The sequence below is a fragment of the Haemaphysalis longicornis genome, unplaced genomic scaffold, assembly GCF_048455015.1.
Source record: "Haemaphysalis longicornis isolate Haplotype H1 unplaced genomic scaffold, Haemaphysalis longicornis Haplotype H1 scaffold_6, whole genome shotgun sequence".
NCBI classification, from domain to species: domain Eukaryota; kingdom Metazoa; phylum Arthropoda; class Arachnida; order Ixodida; family Ixodidae; genus Haemaphysalis; species Haemaphysalis longicornis.
Window position 1 is genome coordinate 12,069,533 of NW_027526407.1, and position 21,597 is coordinate 12,091,129.

A 21,597-nucleotide genomic window follows, 5' to 3' on the forward strand; every position below is an offset into this window, starting at 1 on the left:
AGAGTCAGTTCGCTATGATAACAGGGGCTGTGATAGAAGTTCGGAGCACAAAAGCCGCTTTCGAGTACTCTGGTCGACGTGGTCTGGGGCACAATCAACGTGGTGTAGCACGAAGGTTCTCATTGCATTTGCATGTGAATAAACAACACACTCTGCAGATATGCACCTTCTTCCATGCAGCCATAAGGAAAGCCAATTTGCGAAGGGCCTGTATGCCATTCAGCTTGAAGAAAATATCCACACGATATTTCTGAGCCTCCCAAATATCCCCAAACCTACTAATAAGACGTTTGTGACAGTGCAGAAAAATAAATGCGCTAGGCACAGAAAAAGACATTCATCTGATCCAAGTCAACAACGAAAGAAAAAGAAGACAGCCGCTTTATTTCCTGTTGTGGGATGCACGTATTCGTACCGCTGCTTGGTACGTAGCATTAGGCTGTTGAGTCTTTATAAAAGCATCTCAAAAATGCTGTAGAGAAGGAAGCTTACGCACTTTGAATACTTTTTGAGGAGCTCTGAGTGCTGAACCTCGCCAATACGCTGCAAAGGACGAGTTACGCACGATCTTCTGACCAATGCTCTGAAGAAAATTGTTTTGTCTCTCTTCTCGTAGGTTTCAAACTAGGGGGGGATACTGATACAGAAGTTATTCAGATGTGTCAGAAGCTGGCAAAAATGTCTGAATTACTGGAAATACGCTTTTTAGTGGAATAAAGCATCAAAGCAGGTGATTTCTACCACAGGCACTGCTGCCCCTCGCAACCGAAGTGTTGCTGACGACAGCGGCGCGAGTCCCTAAGCCGACATCAGAGCCAGGGCGTGCTACCCAAACATCTCACTGCCAATAGGAACACGAAGGGAAAAGCACAACCGAAACCAAATCCGAGCATCGACATGCAAGTGGGAAGTAAAAACTCAGTGCGCTTGAAGCAAGGCAGGTACGGAGACAAATAATGAGTACTACATGAAAGCGTAAACTCACCGGAGTGTGCGAGAAATGCCGAACGAGTTCCGCGAATGCACGCAAATGGAGCACGCGTGCGAAAAACACAAAACAACGGATAACAGAAGCAAAAATGTAATGCAACCCGCAGCGTTCGTCGTGGACTGTATTTGGGGGGCAGCAGCTCTATTTTCATGTAAATTCATGCATCACCCAGAAACGCCTGCAGGTGCTACTAAATACTACCTAGGAAAAGCTGCTGAACATGCATGTGCCATTGATCAAAGCATTTGACAACCGTCCTGTTTCATGTTGATTGTGCTAATTTTCCCGTTGCCACTGGCTCTTTATCTGTATGCGCTAACATTCACTAGCTAAGTACCGTGCAGTCTCTAGTGCACCCACATGGATGCAGTTTTCTGGCTGTGCTTCTAGGCAAGGCAAAACATTCCGACGAAAGCGGCACTGCAACAGAGCCTGGAGTGAGGCATCACATTTTATGTTCGCTAGCTGAGGTTTCTGTCTTTCAAAATGTACATGACCAGAAAAGTTCTCGCACACGTTCATTTTACACTTGCATATACCTCCATAAGCGTTTGCTTCAGACGAACGCTTCAACAAGTTCTTCCAATCTTGTCTTGCCATTCGCAGTTGGTGATGTCACAAGTGGTAGTGCAGGAACATGTATGGGGCGGTCGTGCCGGTTTTCACGCTGCATTTGATATTGTGATGAACTAAAAAAGTACTGCTGCTGTGAGGGGAATATTATTTGTGTTCACAGCACTAATTACTGATGCTGGCCAATTTGCTTTTGCACCTTAGTGTCTCTTTAGAAGTCTATATTGTTCTGTAAAGCCATTAGGTCCCTCCTGGGCAGATGTACTGATATATCCTCTTGTGCAATGTCGCTTCTGCATCCCAATAGATTCATTTCCTTTTTCTTACTTTTCAAGCATAGCAGCAACCTTTGAGGTGCAAAGAGTCTTGAAACATAAAAAAGTTCAGTGTAGTTTTTAGTGCTGGAAATGAATGTGTCACTTTCTGCTCATCTGGCACTTAGTGGCATTTCAGCTGCCCACAGGTTTAAAAGGAAAGAGGCCAGGACAAGTGCTAGACTTGCAACAAAGTTTATTTGTTTGAGCACAAAGATATGTAAGTACAAAACATCGAAAGCAAAAAATCACAAACAGTAGGTTGCGCCCTAGCATCTAGAAGGTGGCATTATGCAAACCATAAACACAATTTGGGCCATACGTGTTTTTTCTATCACTAACTACATTCACATTACAATTGCAGCAGTTGTAGCAGCACCCACACAAAGCACAGCAACATCTCTGGCTGAGTGCATTAACAAAAAAATATGCCCATGCAGTCTCTACAGGTGATCAATCAGCAAAGCTGTGATGTACAGTTGTGGTTTATGTAGGATGTGTTACCTACAGTCGAAAGAAGGTGGTTTCGGTTGTAGAATTCGGGTGCCCTTCGTAGCGATGGGCAGCACAATAACAGTGGCAGTGGCATTTGCTTGCGTACACAGCCTGAGATGGCACAGCGTCGGTTGGGCTGCAGTCCTTTGTGGCCCACAAGATCCTTGAGTGATTCTTTATACATGAAACTTGTTGCTCAGTGGTAGGCAGGAGGGCCTTGATGAGTGAAATGCTGAAGTTTTTGGCTAACATGTTATAATGCGGCTAGGCCCCCAGGTGGTCCATGTCTTGGTGCAAGTGTTTGTGCGTAACTGCAATGCGACAGCGAGGTAAAAGCAAATGTAAAGTATGGTAATACCCCCAACCGCTCTGCTGATGGAAGTACAAGTGCGGCATCGCGTGAAGCACACAGAAACAGGAGGAAGGGAGAAGTGATGGTGCTGCCTGAGTGGCTGGTGCTCAGGGGTGCAAATGGATAGTGATCTTCACGCATCAATGGGCATGGCCTATTGAGCCCGGATGTCTCCGTTTGTCATCGTTTCCATAAGACGGTGCACTGTTTTTATGGAGAGTTAATTTGGGGAGCAAACAACCCCACCGAATGTACAGGGCGCAAGTGATGGGGGGGAGCGGGGCTGGTTGTCTGATGTGCGGCTTTTGCCAACAAGAGCAGTGAGAATGGGGCAGAGCCTTGAGCTAAACAACAACAGAAAGACCTATAGTTGAATCGGCAAAATACAATACAAGTACGAGGACGTGAATCGTTAATGCGAAGTAACTTTGAACGAATAAAAATACAAGTGACAGTAAAAGTTAGACAAAATGACACAATAAGAGGCGTTAATGGTGAATATCACGAGGTAGAACAATTAACTAAGAGAAAAACAGTTCTATGCATATGAGAAACAAAGTGCCACAATGTTCACCGACTTGGCCAGATGATGCACCACTGACGGTGGCACCTTGACGCAATGCTTCTATGTAGGCCACGCCGTCAGAACACAATCACAGTGATTGAAAACCCGGGAGTACTTTGGAGTCCTCTAGGGCGTGGGTCGCCGATGGTGGTGTACACACGGGCGTGCCACGGTCGCATCATGACGTCCAAACGTAACTAGGGTTGTCTTTTTATAAACGCGCCAGCACAGAGAAAGAACACACAAGACGCCCATCACCGTCGAGCGCACAACTTCCCTATTCCTCCCTTCTAGAAGCATCAGCGTGCCTGAGCACTGGCAAAGCTATGCTCGGCTGCGAAAGGCCTCGAAGCTTCGGTGAAAGCAGCAGAGTAACGGGGGAGGGCGGGAGGGGGTTTTTTGTTATTGTTTTCCAGCGAGTGGGTGGAGCCATCGATGCCTCGTACGAGAAAGATCCAGGGTTTTCCCGTGGAGCAATAAAAAGGAAATTTAATGAATTGCATGATTGTGTAACAAGAGTCAGGTCTGTACAATATTTTTAGGTGCCGTACGCGCGAGTTTGTGACACCATTATTAGCAAGGTCACTGGCACTTGTGCCCTATTCCAGACACCTCCTGTCATCTGCAAAACCAGGCATCATTGCTCTGCATTGGGTCACCTGGTCCTCAAGCAGTGCAGCCAGGGCAGCCGCTTCTTCAGGCAAACCATCCATCTGATCTACCTTGGGTACCTGTGCTTGCCCATTCTTCTATGACTGGCAAAGTAGCCGGTCCTGTTAGGCCAGGCGACCTGCTGGGCTGATCTACGGGACTGCTGCTACAGGATGTCTGCATGAGCACCGGGCCACCTGCCATTCCATGGAAGTTGGTGGGGGGACTGGCCCAATGTCCCATGTGACTTGAGACACAACAGACTGTAAATGTGAGCCTGTTCTGATTTTCATGCTTGCACCTTTTCTTCATGACTCTACCAAAATGGGATTTTTCATAGGACTCTGTAAGACTTGTTCACTTTTCTATTTTGCTTGTTCTTTATTTCTTTAGGTGTTCCTGTCTTGTTCCATTCTGCTGATACCATGGTTTAGCACAATCGCATTGCATTAAAACCTTGGGTCGTGTCGGTCTCATCTGATTTCGAGCACAAATCTCATTTCTATCTGACTTCGCACTAATTTATTTATTTATTCAAAGTACCCTTGAAGGGCCTCATGCAGGAGGGTATTACATAGGGGGTGGTAAATGCAGCGAAAATAAACATACGAACAAACATATACACTGGGAGAAATAGAACATAAAAATAACAGCGCATGTGCGAGTGAACTTAGATATGATAAATGTAATATAGCTCAAAATAACGCGTAAAAATAAACTCAGAAGAAGCAACAACAAACATCTCTATAGAAGAAGAACGTTATTTAGAAGTTATACTGTAAAAGCGAGTTTTGTTTTCAATTCACAACTTTCATGAGTATTGGTTGAATAAACTTAACAGCATCAATGACGGTGGCTTTGTGATCGCAATGCATTCCAGTCAACGATTGTACGTGGAACAAAGGATCGTGAATAGTTCAGTGTGACGTGCTAAATGCTTAACTTTGAAAGGATGGTCGTGTCTAGGAAGAATGGGAGCTGGTGAAGTGCCTCAGAATCCTTCGAACTGTTGGAATCCGCCAATCCTATACAACAAACTTCTCCATGCTAGAAACCAATGATTTATCTGCGGCAACTTAGCCTGCCACAGAGTAGGGAAAACTGCCAAACCCATCAGCACCGGGAGGGAATCTGTGTTGATACACCTTAAGCACTCTCTCCTATCATAAGTGAACCATTGTTGAAAGGCTTCAGCCAGCGTGTTAGTGACACTTGTCCTGACAAATACCAGTCAGGAGTCATGTACAGCTTAAGTAGCTTAACCATTGTGTGTCAGACTGTTCACTAAGACAGCCCAGAAATTGTAAACGTATTGTTATGCCCTAAAAGTGTATCCATGTACAACTCGCTACGCAAAAGTTGAGAGCTGATGTAGAATACTTTCCAGGATAAGAGTAAGCACGACAAGCTAACCACAAATATTCCTGATTTTTTATTACTTCAAAGACATAAACCATGTCGTCAGTGCTAGTTGCTGAATGCAAAGTTCTCAAGCAGAGGGTTCGAGAATGGACCTGAAGCGTAACATGCCTGAGGAAACTGATATTCCTGTTGGTAGCGGGCGTGCTATCCAAGCTTCTTGCAGACCACAGCAGCTTTTGTGAGGTATCCTGAGCAGGGCCAGTATGCTTATCACCTTGGGTGTGGGGTTCATTTGCAGTTCAGTTATGTGCAGTAGGGCCTATCCAGTTCTGCTGTGCCGATGTAAAAGATGGTACCACGTACCTGGCAGAAGACATGTTATTTGAGTGCACAACCATGGTATTAAAAATCTCTTGTGCTTCATAAACTTGCTAATCCAGCTCCTGCGATCATTAAAAGTGAAACGGGGAAGATTGAAAGACTATTTCTGTTTTGACCCCGATTGTGTTGTGCGCTAAAATTTAATGCTACTTCTAGTGAAAAAAGTGTGCAATTCAATAGTGGAAATACAGTAATAGAAAAATGTGAGTAGTGTAATAATCTCTTTACAGGGCATTTATAAACTACGAAGAGCATTTAATTCAGTAAGGCCCAAAGCAGTGCTGAAAGCATTAAAAGCCTAGGAAATAAAAGAGACCTACTTTGTTCTCCTAGATGATAAATTAAAGGGATGTGCAGACAGTATAATACTTCATAATAAAAACAAAAACTTCCATATCAGAAAGAATCTACGATAAGGAGATTCCCTCTCGCAGAACTGTTCACAGCATGTCTGGAGTTCATATCTAGGAAGCTCGACTACAACAAAGAATGAAGGATAAATAGAATGTTTGCGTCATTTGAGGTTTACGGGCGATATTGTGTTGCTCCATGAGTTGGCAGAGCACCTAAAAAATATGCTTGACGAACGAGAATCGGGAACCTTTTTCAGTAGTATAGCCCTCTAGTGGTGGCCACCTGAACCACACTTGGGGGATTATTGAACACGCCCCCTTTTCTTCTGCCTGCCCCACACAGTTGAGGAAAACGTCCCAGGCACCGCCCATGGCTTTTGTGGCACTGGCAGCCGGAATTTTTTATGCCTGCCGTAGTGCCTAGTTAACCGTTTTTGAGCGTTTTGGCCAAACCAGACAGACAGATTTTAAATATCTACCAGCCATCACTGCTGGAGAGTTGAAGTGGCACTACAAACCCACGCAAGCAGGTTCATCATGCAAAACGCAGTTGCGGTGTGGATGGAACTTTGGTGAAGAAAAATTCGTAAGCAATGGGAGTGGCTGTCCGCCGACAACGGAAGTGATCGCAAAGCACGTGCCGTGCCGTCAGTGAAAGACAGCTACTATAGACAGCTCGTCATGTTCTCTGTGGTCCAGCTGCATGTGGTCCACGCATTCTGCAGCTAAACAGTAGGATAAAATTTATGCTTTGTTTGCCAGATCTAGTAGCGTTTTCCTGTACAACACATAGCAAGTGAACAGCGAGTGTTAGAAAGCAGTCAAATATACGTAGCTCCTGGGAGGTGGTGCAGCGTGGTTGCGGCCGCACCATTATTTATGAAGCCGTCACGTGCGTGACATTTCATTTTCCTGGCGAAGCCCACGTGCTGTGTAGATAACTTGTTAAATAAGCACTTTTCCTTAGTACGGGCCGTAAAGAGAAAATGCATTTGTGTTAACTTAATTTTGTCTACTTGAATGACCGTTTAAGAACATAAATCCCAAACATTTCCACAATTCATTGCTTCTGGAATTTAGGAGGTGCCTTTGAAATTCTCGTTTTGAGCTTATTGCAAGTGAGCATGCGCGCGTCACCGGTCGGCAGTGCAACTAGCAGTGACGTCACGTCAAGTACATTCAAGAATTCAGTGCGTTCAACGTTCTTTGTTTATATTGTTCTGCAAAGCTGCAAACTCGATATTTTAAAAATAATGCATCCTTTATTCGTTGCCAAAAACAGTTTTCTATTCACATGAGCGGTGTCGTCACCGCTTCAGTTGTCTGGCAACCATTGTAGCAGAACTAAGACCTACTGGCTGTTTGTCCAGTTTGTAGCCAGTTTCCATGCTGAATTTCACGTTGTTTTGCGGAAGTCTCTTTGGAATGTTACCTTTGCGTGAAATTGCACGAAACCGCTCAAGCAAAAAAAAAAGTGCCCAGTGTGCGATGCAAACTTACGGCCGCCGGGCCAGCCCAAGATTATGATGTTACGACAGTTTATCCCCTACACTAGAGAGTTTTAGTATAGTGGAAAGCCCCCATAGCGCCCGTAGCTTTAGTGGGCACGCTAACTGTCGCGTAACGAGGCGCTATTCATTTGCGATTGCGGCCCGCAAACGTTAACACCACAGCTGAAACGCTATACTAAAACTCTCTACTATCGACGTGAGAAGCTCGCACGACAAAAAACTGCTGCATAAAAGCTTCGCATTTGTAACCCAGCACTGTTGTGTTTTCATAAATTCTACTCAACCCAGAGCTTCAACCTCCAACTTACTGTTGAACGCTTCTGCAGTAAGCCAAAGGGGACTGTATACAAACAACGAAACAGTGTTAACAGCATTGTTTATTGGAGTAAACGGGAAAGCAATCAAACTGCATGATGGTGGGACTCGGCGACTCGACGCTGTATAGCTGCTTCTCGCTATTTTTGCACTTGATGAGTAAATGACGGATGGGATTTAAGTTCCTACTACTCGAAGTTCCTTCAATAAACATGTTTATGTAATAAATCTAGCCAAAATTTGGTCTCAAAGAGGAGAATCATGATACAGCGAGAAAAAAAATGTACCGCAAATTTAACATGCATCTCAAATGTAGAGCAGTTTAGACCACAGCCCCATTGCATAGAAGCTGACTTCACCCACAGCTTTCCAATGCCCTAAAAATTACACCATGGCATTAGATGTTGGCGTTAGGAGTTTATCCAGCACCCGTAAGTTGCATGGTGTCATGCGAAGCCAAATATTTTCTGCAAAGCGTTTGCAGCAATTTTGATATAAAACAAGTTTTTCTAAAAAGACCTTTTTTCAGTATTGCTATGTGCAATAGCTTGCATTTAAATTTGTGTGTTGTCATACCATGCTAACAATATTCTTAACTGGGTTTTCAGGCTATGAATTAAGAAGGCACTAAAGAAAGCGGCAGTTCCAAGTCAGGACCTGCCAATGTCAACCCATGGTGCAGTGAAAGCTGCCTGAATTAACAGCTGAGCGCAGAGAGGAAGCTAAAGATGCAGTGGTCCACCATCCACCACTGTAAGCATAAGTTTAAAACCCTCCTCTAAAAACATGCACAGTACCCATTTTATATTACCTTTCTTGAAATCTGGGCAGGTAGATGTCTACAGCCGAATCATGCAGCTCGGGAATTCTTGACACGCAGCTAATCCCCACTGCTGGCACTTGTGCTGTCTAGGTGCACAACAATGCTCGTCTCCTATGCCATTTTAACCAACATCATTATTTGAGCCAATCAGGGATACAGTTAAACCTCGTTATAACGAAATTGAAGGGGCGCCGCAATTTGCTCGTTATAGCGAATATTTCGTTGTAGCCGTAGCCGACATTTACTGCAAATATTATGCATTGTAGTTACCTAAAACAAAAAGCGGGCGAAATAGCATCTTGCTGCACGGCGATAGTCAGTAAAATAAACACATTCCGGAGGTAAAAAGGAAAAGTCATGAACCTACTTTATTGCAGTTCAAAACTCGTATTTCAAACAGACTTGGCTACGAAGTCTGTAATTGGACATAGATGCACCTTCCTGATGTGAGCGATGGCTTCCATCTTCGCCGCCCTCGTGCGCGCCGAAGTAGCGACGCAGCACGTCTGCCGCATCTAGTCCCTCCGACGCCGTCCTTAGCGCTTCTTTTCATGCCATGTGCAACAGCACTGACGATGTAATCTCGGTTGCTCACGATGGTGGAGAGCGTACTCGTCCAAACGTCAGTCTCTTGCCACCTTACCACGGAGTGCACCTTACCTTCCTTCGCGCCCGATGCGACGGCTTTTATCATAGCCGTCTTCTGTTCAAGCGGGATAGTCTTTCGCTTTCGCTTCCCGCCTGTCGCACTCGCGCTGTTGGAATCACGCCGGCAGTACGATAAAAGATAAGGCTGAAGACAGCCAAAACCCACGCACACACAACTACGCAGCGACGTCGGTTATACGAACAGGGGAGGAGGGGTGGGGGAGGAAGGCGACGCAACCGCGCGCGCCGTGTGCATTGGGGTTTTTGTTGGGCTCACCGCGGATAGTCCGCGGATTCCCAGAAGCCATAGGGATACGTGGGAAAATCGAACGTCGGACTGCTTCTCGGGGAGCCCGCGGTGAGTCCGACACTGTAAATCAAAGGGCCCCATTGTCTGCATGGCGTGCGCAGGGGGAGGGGGGCTCCGTGGGCGCAGCGTCCGCATGGCGCGCCAGTCAGCTTCGCGCGCGTGGCGGGAGTTTGCCGCGTCACGCACAGTTGCCGCGTCACGCACTGTCTCAAATCCGCGTTGCGCACTGTTGTAAAATTAGCTCAAAATTTGATTTCTCAACGAAATTTGTTCGTTATATCCCGTAACGGGGAAATTTTACCTCGTTAAAACGAGGTTTTAAATTCTATGGGGACTTTCAAGGGGAATTACGATTTGCTCGTTATATCCATTATTTCGTTATAGCCCGTCTCGTTATAACGAGGTTTAACTGTATTACCATTTTCCTGGAGGAAGGAGGGTTGGAACACCAATTTTTTCCTGCTTGTTTCAGAAGTTAGTCACCACACCCAACTGCAGCATTGTAAGTGGCGGCACCAAAAGATTGGGCACCTTTCTGCACAGTAGGTCTTTCGCCACTTCGAGCCAACAATTTTAAGTGCAGAGCCTACAAGGGAAACAAATGTAGGTAATTACGCCATATGAATGACCTACATAACATCTGTTGACATGTTTCTGTGGGATTAGATTTTAACCGGGCCAACTTGATGCTTTAAAATGAGTTGAAGAATTCAAGGCACGGAAATGTGCCACGTTGATATACTGGGTGCGCGAGGTATTTGAGAACGATTCCTCGTCAGGCCCAATGGAATATCTCCGGCTAAATCATACTTTCACCAAACTTTGCAAAGTACTTCTCCTATGGTTTGTTTCCATTACTACTTAACTAATCCGCCATCGGCTGCAATAAGTAATTCGATTCTGTTTCGCAAATGGCTGCATGCACGGATCAGGTGCTACTTAGAGATGTTGGCCATGGAATGAGAAATGGTGGCCTTCAATGAGTTTTTTGTATTATGTGGGCTTTTATTTACCTCTCCCTCAACGACGCCCTAGACATAGTAGTCGATCGGATTTCTAGGAGGCCACAAGTTGGGGGTGACGGGGTCGGTAAAGTTTCAGACATACCACTATTGGGGGACGCAGGTGGTGCGGACAGGAGCCCAATCTTGCTGAAAGGCCAATGGTCTTCCTTTAGGTGCACTTTTTTTTTATGGCTTTATGATGGGGGCAAGCACGTCCACGTAACCGGCAGCATTACCCCGGAGTCTTGCAAAAAACGTAAGGGTGGAATGACATCCCCCTCATTGCGGACAATGAATAACACTATCGCCGGGGAAGTTAAGGCATTATGGTGCCTTTTCTTTTTGGCCACAGATGCCACGTGACTGCCACAACACATCACTTCTGTCCACATTTTGTAAACGAAAGACTTTGCTACGTTCAGGTAGGTGGCAATTCCCAAGTTGGGGTGCGTGGCCAGGGGCGATGAAGACTACATAACGTATTTCCTGCTTCAGCTTCTACGCTTCCATCTTTGAGCAAACTGCACAGTATGAATGACAAGGGTAGACGAACAAGAAGCCGTACGCCTAGATATATATGATGAGGCTGCTGGTGTGTATGACGAAAAATAACAGTGTTCTCAAAAAGCTCGCGCACCATGTGGGTATTATTCTGGGGCACATGACCGTTCAGACCTCCTAGTAAGAAATTGCCATTCTTTTGTTGTCTGTGTGAATATGTCACGTGTGTCAGCCAAGGTTTGAAGCAGCAACAGCATGCATTCTTGCATTGCTGCTTCCATTTCTAGTGAAATATACCAAACACAATGAGTATTTATTCAGCCACATATGTCCTACAAACAGGCTGCATATACACAAAAAATTTGAAGCTTTAACAGGTTATTCGCAAAAGCTTGTGGGTGGGCGGTTACGTTTGCTGCTGAGAAGCAGACGGACGTGAATTCAAAACCCAAAATTTTCGAGTTGCCAAAACCACTTGCTTTTTTACCTGCTTGGCCAAGTGTAACACGTAATTTAATACTAAATGCAGACATATCGTAATGCCCACAGACAAGCTGACAAAAGAAGGCCCTGTCATCTTACGCTACCGATGGTTACAAAAATGTCCAGACAGGCACTTATCTACAGTTTGACTGTGCCAGCCATATGCTTTGTACATATAATGAGATGATTCATCGCACAAAATAGGTTGCCAGTGAGCTTCTGTCCTGTCGTTTTAAGTATGGACCACTTTAGGGGCCCGGCTTGACTTTGTAGCTCAAACAGGGTCACGGTATCACGCACCAAAACAGGAGCTTTGAAAAATAAACGCTTCCCCTGGTCAAGATTGAACCTGGGTTCCTCGCGTTAGGAAGCTGATGTCTATTCAGTTGCTCCGCAAAAACTTTGGAATAACAAAATGAACAAATCGCACCTGCTCTTTTCTTATAAGGGTACTGAGGGATCAGGTAAGCTCAAATAATCCAGACTATTCATCCATCTAACAAATCTTATTGCTACATTGCACAGTAACACATAAAAAGCCTTGCAGGGTTTTTAGGCCTGATCCGTGATTCCAATCTTCCAGATTTCTCATTGTGGTATGTCAAGTCACTGTTCTGACTGCTAATATTTGGTTGCTTCCTCAAGTATGTCACAGAGCCCTTGTTCCATTATATGAAGGTGCAGTACGCAGATTACTTAAAATCCATTCCATGAAGCAATTACTCTTTTGTCGTGATTGCAAAATTCCCATCGACCAAAATTGCAAGATGTGGACTCCTGAACCTTTTGATTAAACAAAGCTGTATGTCGTCTTCATGGCCACGGTAAAGTGCAAAGCTTCTTTATGCTAGTTTTCTGAAAAAAAAAAGAAAAACAGTATTCCTTAGCTGGCACCACAACTTCTTTTTTATTTTCTTTCTTGCTTTTGTAGGATGCACGCAGGAGCCCAATTTCGCTCCTCAAGAGCAAGGCACTGCTACTGCATCATGCAGAGCTTGCGTATCAAGCTCGTGTGAAAATTGACAAGGCTGTTCAAGTTAAATCAGGAGCACTTGTAAGTATATTTATATACACCCTTGTTTATGACTAACGTTTCCAAGACGTCTGACTGGCCTTGCTGGTCAGACGTCTTGGAAACCATAACATCGCTGATTTTTCAACTGCTTTGGAGACAATCCTGCCGCAAACTTGGCCCTGCCGCAAACTTGGCGTCACTGATGCGAGCCCCGTTCTGGAGTTGTCCCTGTGACACTGTGGCGACCCTTACATTGATGACAATGCTCGCATTTTGCCAACATTTCAGAAGCTTACAGCACTTCGAAGACAGTTTTATTGGATCTGGCTATGAAAACGTCGCCCGTGCAGAATGCGGTCCCGCTTCAGGTGATAGCGGAAATCCTGCTTCTCCAAGCCGGAAGCGAGCTTCGGCCGCGCGCATCCAGGCCCGGTGGCGACGCATCCTCGTGGCGAAGCAAGACAAATGCTTTGATCGTGACGACCTTTTCTTCAGCAAGCACAAGCCGGTGCTGGACGCGCCTTTCAACACTGTTTATAGTTTTGATGAGAGGGAAGTCTCATGGTTCACAGAGAAACAGGATGTGCTGCTGGAACACAATGATTACTTCATGGAAGCAGTACCAGACGTGGACGCAACGGCAATGCCACTACGCTTGCCGCATGACCTCTGAAAATTTAGCCGTCCGCATCAGCTGTTCCTATTCGATCCCGGCGGCGGCCTTCTGGCTGAAAATCTTGAGCAAGGTCTCTCTTCCCGGGCGACCATATGAAAATTCGCAGTCTTCACTTTTAGCCCCTAGTAACTTTGATCCAGCAACCCAGCAAGCGCTCATTGCCCATGACGCTGGCTATGGACTTGTACTGCCTCGCTCGAATGGAAACGCTGTCTACAGAGGTCGACGGCACCAAGACACCCAGCCAAATGCTTCACTGGATCCTCCAGCCAGCCTACAAGCATCACTACCGTGGAATCATGCGCCGCTACGGAAGCCGGACAACTGGTCGTAGTGGGGCCCGGACTTTGCAACTGCCCGTGCAGGTGCCAGCTAGCTCCTAACCAACTTGGCGGTGCGGGAGTACCGTAGTTACTCGCGTAATGATCGCATTTTTTTTTCCGAAGTATTTGATGCAAATGTAGAGGTGCGTTCATTACGTGGGGTAAATTTTTCACAAAAAACTTTTGAGCAAAAAAAAGACAAGCAGGTTTCGGGTCAAAGTTTCTATATTAGGTCCCATGTACATAATAAAATAGTAAGCAAAAACATAATGAAAACTCCGCACACCGCCGCCAGCCGCTTTGCAAAGTGATGCAAAATGCAGTGTTTTCAGAATTGCAGAATGCGCCGAAGCGAGTTAGCTGCGAGGTGACAACAGGGCGACCAATAGGTGGCTGCCGCATTCACAGTGCGTGACATCGAAACAGACATGGGGCTGACGCAGCAAGCTGCGTGCATTTTGTTTTTTGGTCTTGTGAGTACATTATGTGCATTTAGTGAGTTTCTTCCTCATCAATATTGAATGCATAGCGATATTGGCAAGTCTGTGGCAATAACATAGCCTTGTCCACTTTAAAAGGAAAGGAAACAAGTAAGCACGATCATCGCCAGCTAGACTTGGCACGCATACGACACACTGCTGCGGCAAGTTGAGGGTGCGTACCCGCCACGGTGGCTCAGTGGCTAAGGCGTTGCGCTGCTGAGCACAAGGTCGCGGGTTCGATTCCCGGCCGTGGCGGCCGCTTTTCTGATGGGCGAAAAGCAAAAACGCCCGTGTGTACGAGATTTCGGCGCACGATAAAGATCCCCAGGTGGTCAAAAGTAATCCGGAGCCCTCCACTATGGCGCGCCTCTTCGCCTGCGTCGCGTCGGCGCGTTAAACCCCACAATCAATCAATCAAGTTGAGGGTGCGTTCATTGCGTGGGAATTAAAAAAAAATGAATTTTGACGACAAACTTCACGGGTGCGATCATTATGCGAGTGCAATATTGGGCGAGTAAATACGGTATGTTGAGAAATAAGGTAACGGAGGCAGGGGGCGACAGTAGGTAGGGAAGAAGGAGAGGATCGGAGGTGCTCACGGCCTCGCTAGTCGACACCATCACCATATCGGGAGCCTGGTCTTCTGGTCTTCTTTTGCTACTGTCCTAATGTTAATTCCTTCATCGGATTGCCCTCACTAGTTGCTAGTGTCTGGTTACGGCCTATATGAGAATACAACCAGTTTCTCATGAGCAGTCCATGCCGTTGCAGTCCACGTCTGAAAAACAGAAATGCTGATTATTACATACCAAGTTGTACGTAAGTGTACATTACTTGTACAAAAAATACATATTGTTGAATAGCTTCACTCGACTTCAGTTAACTCAACCTTTGCACACTTGCAGGGCTGCAACATGTAGTAGTTGAATAAACCATGTTAATTCAAAGTTCTATTATTTGGTGGAAATAGTCTACTTGTGTGTTCGCACGGATTCTACAATCCGTGCATAAGTTCCTTAGCAAAGGCACTAGTTTTTAAATGCTGTTTCAGCATCACACTACAACCTGATACCAAAAATAAGTTAATATAACAGCTTACTGCAAGAAGCCCCAAGAAAAGGCGGTTGCTCAACTTGCTCAGTTAAGTCTGGCAGGATGTTTACTTTTAGCTCTGTTGTCAATGTGCACAGGTCAGAAAGTGGCTTATCGCCAGGTAGCGGGAAGATTAGTGATAACGTGAGATTACGCATACAAACTTGGCGAACTTATCATACAAATGTTAAGCCACAATCCTTAGTAGTGGTTGAATTGTGCAACACGGAGAAGTAATGAAGTCAACTATACTTAGATAAAACATGACACTAAAACTGACTCCTTTTACATTTAGTGCAGCACAGTTGTAAATTGACAACATGTTTGTTTTACATCGTTCAGTCATCATAATGCGACATAAATTACAATGGTGATTTCAAACCGAAGGCAGGTATCATAACAGTGAGCAAGAAAAGAAAACCGAGCGTAATTGTGGAACTACACACAGCGACACACAATGTATCAAATGTACTAAGTCATTGCTAATGCAATGTGACATGGAAGGCTGTTTACATTCTAGGCCGATTGTCATTTTTTTCACCGCTGGCGATGAAGCACCGACACTCCTTCCTGTTGATATTAGAGAAATTGGCGAGCTGAACATCTGTACCTCGAATACACGCCGTTTCTGCTTTTTGCCACAATCTGAGATAGAGCCTCCATGAGGGCGACGGAACCCACTGCATAACACACGCAGTTCGACAGCGCACTGTCTAAAAATCACAAGATCCAAGAGAACACTCGTTGCGCATTTTTTCCTCATGCACTTTCATCTAGATTCTAGCCATATGCGAGTACTCTGCTTCTGAGCGCAAATCTGGCCATCAGTACAGGCAACAAACAAAACACCGAAAGTGTTGTTATTGCCCTGTGTCTTCTGACTCGTATATTTTTTCTGCAGTTTGCGCTCACACGAAATCATTAGTCATGAGGCTACAGTGAAGCACTATTACTGCCTGAACAGTGGTAGTTAAAACTGCAGAACCTACCTGTCACAGTGAATGAGAGTTGCTTGTAAGGTGCTTGCACTTCTCTGACAGCCCTGGTGCGCACGAGCAGTGGCCATCTGTTTTTTGGCTCGATAAAGAGGCAGCTTTTCTTGAGGAATATGTGATGTGGTTCCTCGGTCACACCTGAAATTTGCATGCACATAGCGACAATCTCAGCTTTCTTGATCGTTCCGATCTTTGACGGGCCCGATCAAGATAAGGTCGTCGGCTGAAATCGTGTGCGCTTCCTCCCCAAAACAACGCGAATAAACGCTGCAGCAAGAGTCTTAGTAAGGCAGCAAGCGAAACTGCGATGTCGGACCTGTGCTGTGACGCATTTTGTTTCTTTTAACTGATGTTGCCAGACTGAGTCGTGGAACTTGGAGTGGCGAATAGGTTGGGTGCTCACAAAGGAAAGAAGCAGAAAATGATTGCGAAATTAAGTCTCGGCAACTTTTCGACAGTTTAGAAGGTGTATTTGAGCGAGGTCTGATTTAGTTTGCACTAATCAAAATAATACTGTTGAGATAGTTTTTTCTTTTGTTGTAAACTTTGGACATCCTTACAACATGCAGTTTAATCAGTATAGTGAGATGGCCTGTACAAAATAATGTAAGTACAAATCTTAAATTCTTTTGAAAAGGCATAGAAATGTATGTGTTCAGAAACACGCTTTAATAAAGTAAGCGTCGCGTATTACAACCAGAATGTAAAATTTTTATTTCATAACCGTATTAGAAGCCAATTCGCAACAGTGTGAAACATGAATTTTTGATGGAGATCATTTTGGTGACTGATTTGTTTGGAATGCCCTGTTTCTTTTGGAATGGCTCAGATTTATAGTTTTTTCATTTAGCGATGCTGCTACTTCCACAAAGATACATATGTGTAGCTTCAATATTAAGCTTTCTTTTTCTCAACATTCTAGTTGTAATTATTTCACTAATCATTGCAATTTAACTTCCTTACTACAAATATGCTTACTGTGGCAGATGTGCAATCTTAATTAATGGCACTATAAAAATGTATTGGAAATTGCCCTGCAGTTTTGTTATGCTTAAAAATTTTTGTTACTAAAGGGTAATTTTTACTATCTATAATGTGCTTAAAAACCCAAGCTGTGCTTACATGCCAATTGAACCTCTGCAATCATTGTGTTAGAGTGACGTGTTTTTGTTATAGTCACCGCATGCACATTTGTGAGCCTGCTTGCTGCAGCATGCGCTGGAAATCATTGCGATGCTGGAAAGCCACATGCATGCAAGCAACCACTGCTATTGCCTGACTTATTGGCAAACACAGTACAGGCTGAAATACGCTGCAGTTCTCTTCTGCGGTGCACCTCTATACATGACGCATTGCTGAGGAGTAGACACTAGAGGAGTGTGGTGTCTTAGTGTGTGGTTGCGCTTCGTTCAAGTACATGGCTGGGCTCTAACGTGGTGTGATGTGTTAGCGGCCAGCATTTGTGTGTGTCTTTCACGCCACATTAATCTGCTTTTAGACTGACATCTCTGTATTCAACCGGCATACCTCCTGTGGAGACCTTCAGATTGCCTTAGGGCAGGGGAAACTACCTGACGAACCAGCGCATAGAAGTCTGGGACACGATGCTTTGCCTGAAATTGACTGTGGTGAATGCGGGTGAGTGTTTAGACACTGCAGCTAACTTGAAACCGTCACTGGTTTCAGAGTAATGCCAGCTTGGTAATGCCACAACAAGCTATTGCATTTTGACTTCTGCAGTCATGCTTGCCATTATGGTATCCTGAAAATTGTACAGAAATTATCCGACTCAGAAGCTGTTATTGCAAGTGGTTCTTACCAGATAGTGTGGCCAATGAAGCGGAGTGTTCTACAACACAGGAATCTGCATGGACTACCGTATTTTCCGGTCTATAAGTCGCGCCTTTGTATAAGTCACACCCCCCTCAAAATGAGTTTTTCCCAAAAAAAACATATATAAGTCGCACCGTTGTACAAGATGCACCGGTATATAAGACGCACTTGTTAATTAGGTAAACTCGTAGTGAATCAGATCATTAGAAAGTGCGGTGAAAGTACATGGTTGTGGCGTCCGCCACCTATTAACACATCCCCCTGTAAGCAGGGCTAGACACGGGCATATAACATCCAAAGTCTGGACATAACTTCTCGAAAATGGTTTATGGATACACACAGATGGCATGTACTTACGGACGGCGTTTAGGCAAAACCATCGAAGTCTTTTTCCTCAGACTCGCTAAAAAATAATTCAGTATCTTCAGTGGGAGTTCCACCGGTGCATCACTGTCGTTCTCCGACTCTCTGATGTCTTCTTCGCCAACGTCGTTACCACTCGCGGACCGGATTACTCCGGCCTTTATCAACCCGGCTACAACGGTTTTTGTAGAAATGGAGTCCCAAGAGTCGGAGACCCATTTGGCCACCTCTCCAAACGTCGCGCGTCTCTTGCATGCTGTCGTAAATCAGCGCAATAAAGGTGTCATGGCGGACGGAAGTGACGCGACGAGAAGCGGCACGAAAATCAAAACTTATCTCCAAGCTGTCATTTTAAAAATTAGCAGCACGTTTACCTCCCTCAGATTACCTGTCTGTAATCATTCATGAGCTGCATTTTGTTTTTGCAACCCAGTTTGATGTTACTTTGAATTTATTCTGAACTGTAGTTACTGCGCATGGCCTAAAGTGGCGCGTGGTTGTCGCGGGCGATTATTATTCTTTTTGACTAGAAAAAGCTGCAAATTCTTTGGAGCAATGTCCCGAAGCGACATTTGGGCTATGAGATATGCCGTACCGGTGGACTTGGGATTGATTTACACCATAGAGCTGTGTCTCAACGTGCGCTGGCCACGAGCGCCCGCCGCGAACCAGATTTATTCCATACCTAAGTCGCACCGGTGGATAAGATGCACCAACGAAAATTTCAGAAAAAAACCGCGACTTATACACCGGAAAATACGATACTTCTAGCCACAAGGTGTCTGTATAAGCCTGTAGGCAAACATAAAGCTGCTCATGAAGTGGTGCAAAACAGGTAGTACCAACTGCAATATCATTTTGTAAGCATCTGTTGAAATTGAGTGTTAGTGCTCTTTTGAGCCTGTATGAGCCTGACAAAGGCTTACAGTATTAAATAAAAAAATAATAAAAATTTGCCAAGTGTACAGCTGCGTGTAGCAGCCCTTTAAAATGGGATGTAGTTTCTCTGGAGGGGTGTTTCTTAATGTACAGAAATCTTGTGGTTTGTTTGTTTTGGGCACATCGATGTCATTCATCTTCTTCCAATCGGGGCTTGTTTGAAGTGAACACTTAAAAGGTGCACAACTCAGAACTGTGTCCCTTTTTGAAAAATTTAAAGAGGATGCCTTGAGGCAAACCTACAGTGATCCATTTCAGCTGGCAGTTCTGAAAGTGTACATCCCCTTTCATGATGCACTCGTTTCGATGAATGGTAGTAAAAATATCAATGCTTATCAATGATGGAGGCTTGGGGTTAATTAACTTTTTTTCCCAAGAACAACCTGCTCACTTCTGCCTCACACTTTGGCATCACGCGAAAATTCTCATTTCAGCCATAATGGTAGCCACTAGTGTGCAAGGTACTTATGAATTTTTATCACACAAAAAGATAATTCTTGTATTTAAGCAGCCCATCAGAGGAGAAGAAATGTGCCCACCTAATAACACCGAAAGCATCAACTTAACTTCGCAGGCCACATCTGCAGCTGCAGTAGCATCAGCGCCGTGTTGTAGCTTTTTTGTGCAGTACACGAGCCTGTCCTCTTGCATTGAAGGGGATAGTGACCAGAAGTATATTTTGCCAGAGCAAAACTGATGGTTTTTATTATTAACTCCAAGGTTTTTTTAATTTGCGGTTTGATTCTTAAAACTGCATTTCAGGTCAAGGTAGTGGGCTGCTGCTTTGTGCCCAGTTGCTTTTACACTGTATGTAGCCCCCTTCCACATCATAGCTTTTGCAGGTCCAGGAGATTCGTAGTTGTTTCAGCCTGCTTCGAGACATCAAAAAAGTTAAAACGAAAAAAAAAATGGCTAGTGGTTTTTTCACTGCTGTATTACGGTTCACACTCTGCCTGTACAATTTTATGCAGTATTGCTCGTGGTGGAATACCAGGAGGAACTGTAAACATTGCTCTTTTGATAACCAAAACTTTTTCTCTTGCTTATCAGGCTTCCAAAGAAGCTTTTGCCCAATAAGATTCAATAGGAATGATCTTATGTGGAATTGAATAACATATATTATTTTAAAAGCTTTCTACGATGATAGTGGTACCAAAAGTGGGGCAAGGTTGGAGAGTGCTCTTTTTGGCTAAACAGAAATTATATCCTTTTAGTGCTTGCCAAATAAATGCAATGGGAAAATGGAATGAGTCTTATTCTTCCAGTGAAATTGCACTTCCTTCTGCAGACCGTTATTGGGCCCAATCCAAATGCGATCTCCTTTGTAAGATATTGGGCTTTCGTTCTGTGCTTTGACGTCTTAGCTGGCTATATTGTTTGCTGATTGATACGTTGACTGGTTGAATGGTACAGTGGAGTGAACGGTGCTGGACAAATTAATGTGAACCTGCTCTATACATTAAACACATAAAATGTACAGTGGGTACGAAAATTCAGAATATGTGTTATACAAAGGGATACTGTGAAAGTGGACAATTATCCAGGGTTCGTGCGGATCCTTGAAAACCCTTGAATTCAGAAGTAGCATGTTGAAGAGCCTTGAAATCCTTGAATTTTTGCAGGTTCTTGAAAACCCTTGATTTTGGAGTGAAATTAAGACGACCCCTCTGCATACGAAAAACTGTATCCCTACTCCGTAAATTTCTGCCATGTTTTTACGAGGAAACCTTTGCATTTCAAACAGAATACACTTAACCGATAATTTTAAACACCTGGCCATGCTGAAATCAGTTTCGGCTTGGAAGGGCGTGGCTGTGCTAAGATCAGTTTCAGTTTCAAAGGGTCTGGCGGGATCCATATCCAGTCCATCCCTTTGTGTTTGTTTTGAAAGTTGTGTTGTTTTTTCGCGTAGCTCGAACGTTCAGCGTGGTTTGTGCGGCGTGTAAAGTGTGCAGTCAAAATTACTGCACGCAGTGATTCTGAGTTAGGATAATGCCTGGTAAATCCAAGTTTCAGTGCTCGTGGCTGAAGATCGACAGTTATAGGCACTGGCTTGCACTGGACCCGGCAAATCCATATTGGGCGAAATTGAAGTTTCGATGCGAGTGAATAAGCACTCCATTGAGGAGGTTGAATGCTTGAAAAATAAGAAAAAGAAACTGGAGGTAGCTGTTGCTGAATTAACAGCTTCAGCAGACAGTTATGCAGAAAAACCCGCCGCGGTGGCTCAGTGGCTAAGGCGTTGCG

At 44.7% G+C, this 21,597-nt stretch overlaps 1 protein-coding gene across 1 annotated transcript in view; it reads left to right on the forward strand.

Annotated features, from left to right (window-relative positions):
- Positions 1–21,597, forward strand: part of LOC144142240 (uncharacterized) — a 45,947-nt gene that overhangs the window by 10,354 nt on the left and 13,996 nt on the right. The window contains exons 2-4 of the mRNA XM_077673604.1: positions 3,899–4,212; positions 12,564–12,686; positions 17,714–17,853. Coding sequence (XP_077529730.1) covers positions 17,820–17,853 — 34 coding nt within the window. The 5' untranslated portion in view covers positions 3,899–4,212; positions 12,564–12,686; positions 17,714–17,819. The remainder of the gene's footprint in view (positions 1–3,898; positions 4,213–12,563; positions 12,687–17,713; positions 17,854–21,597) is intronic.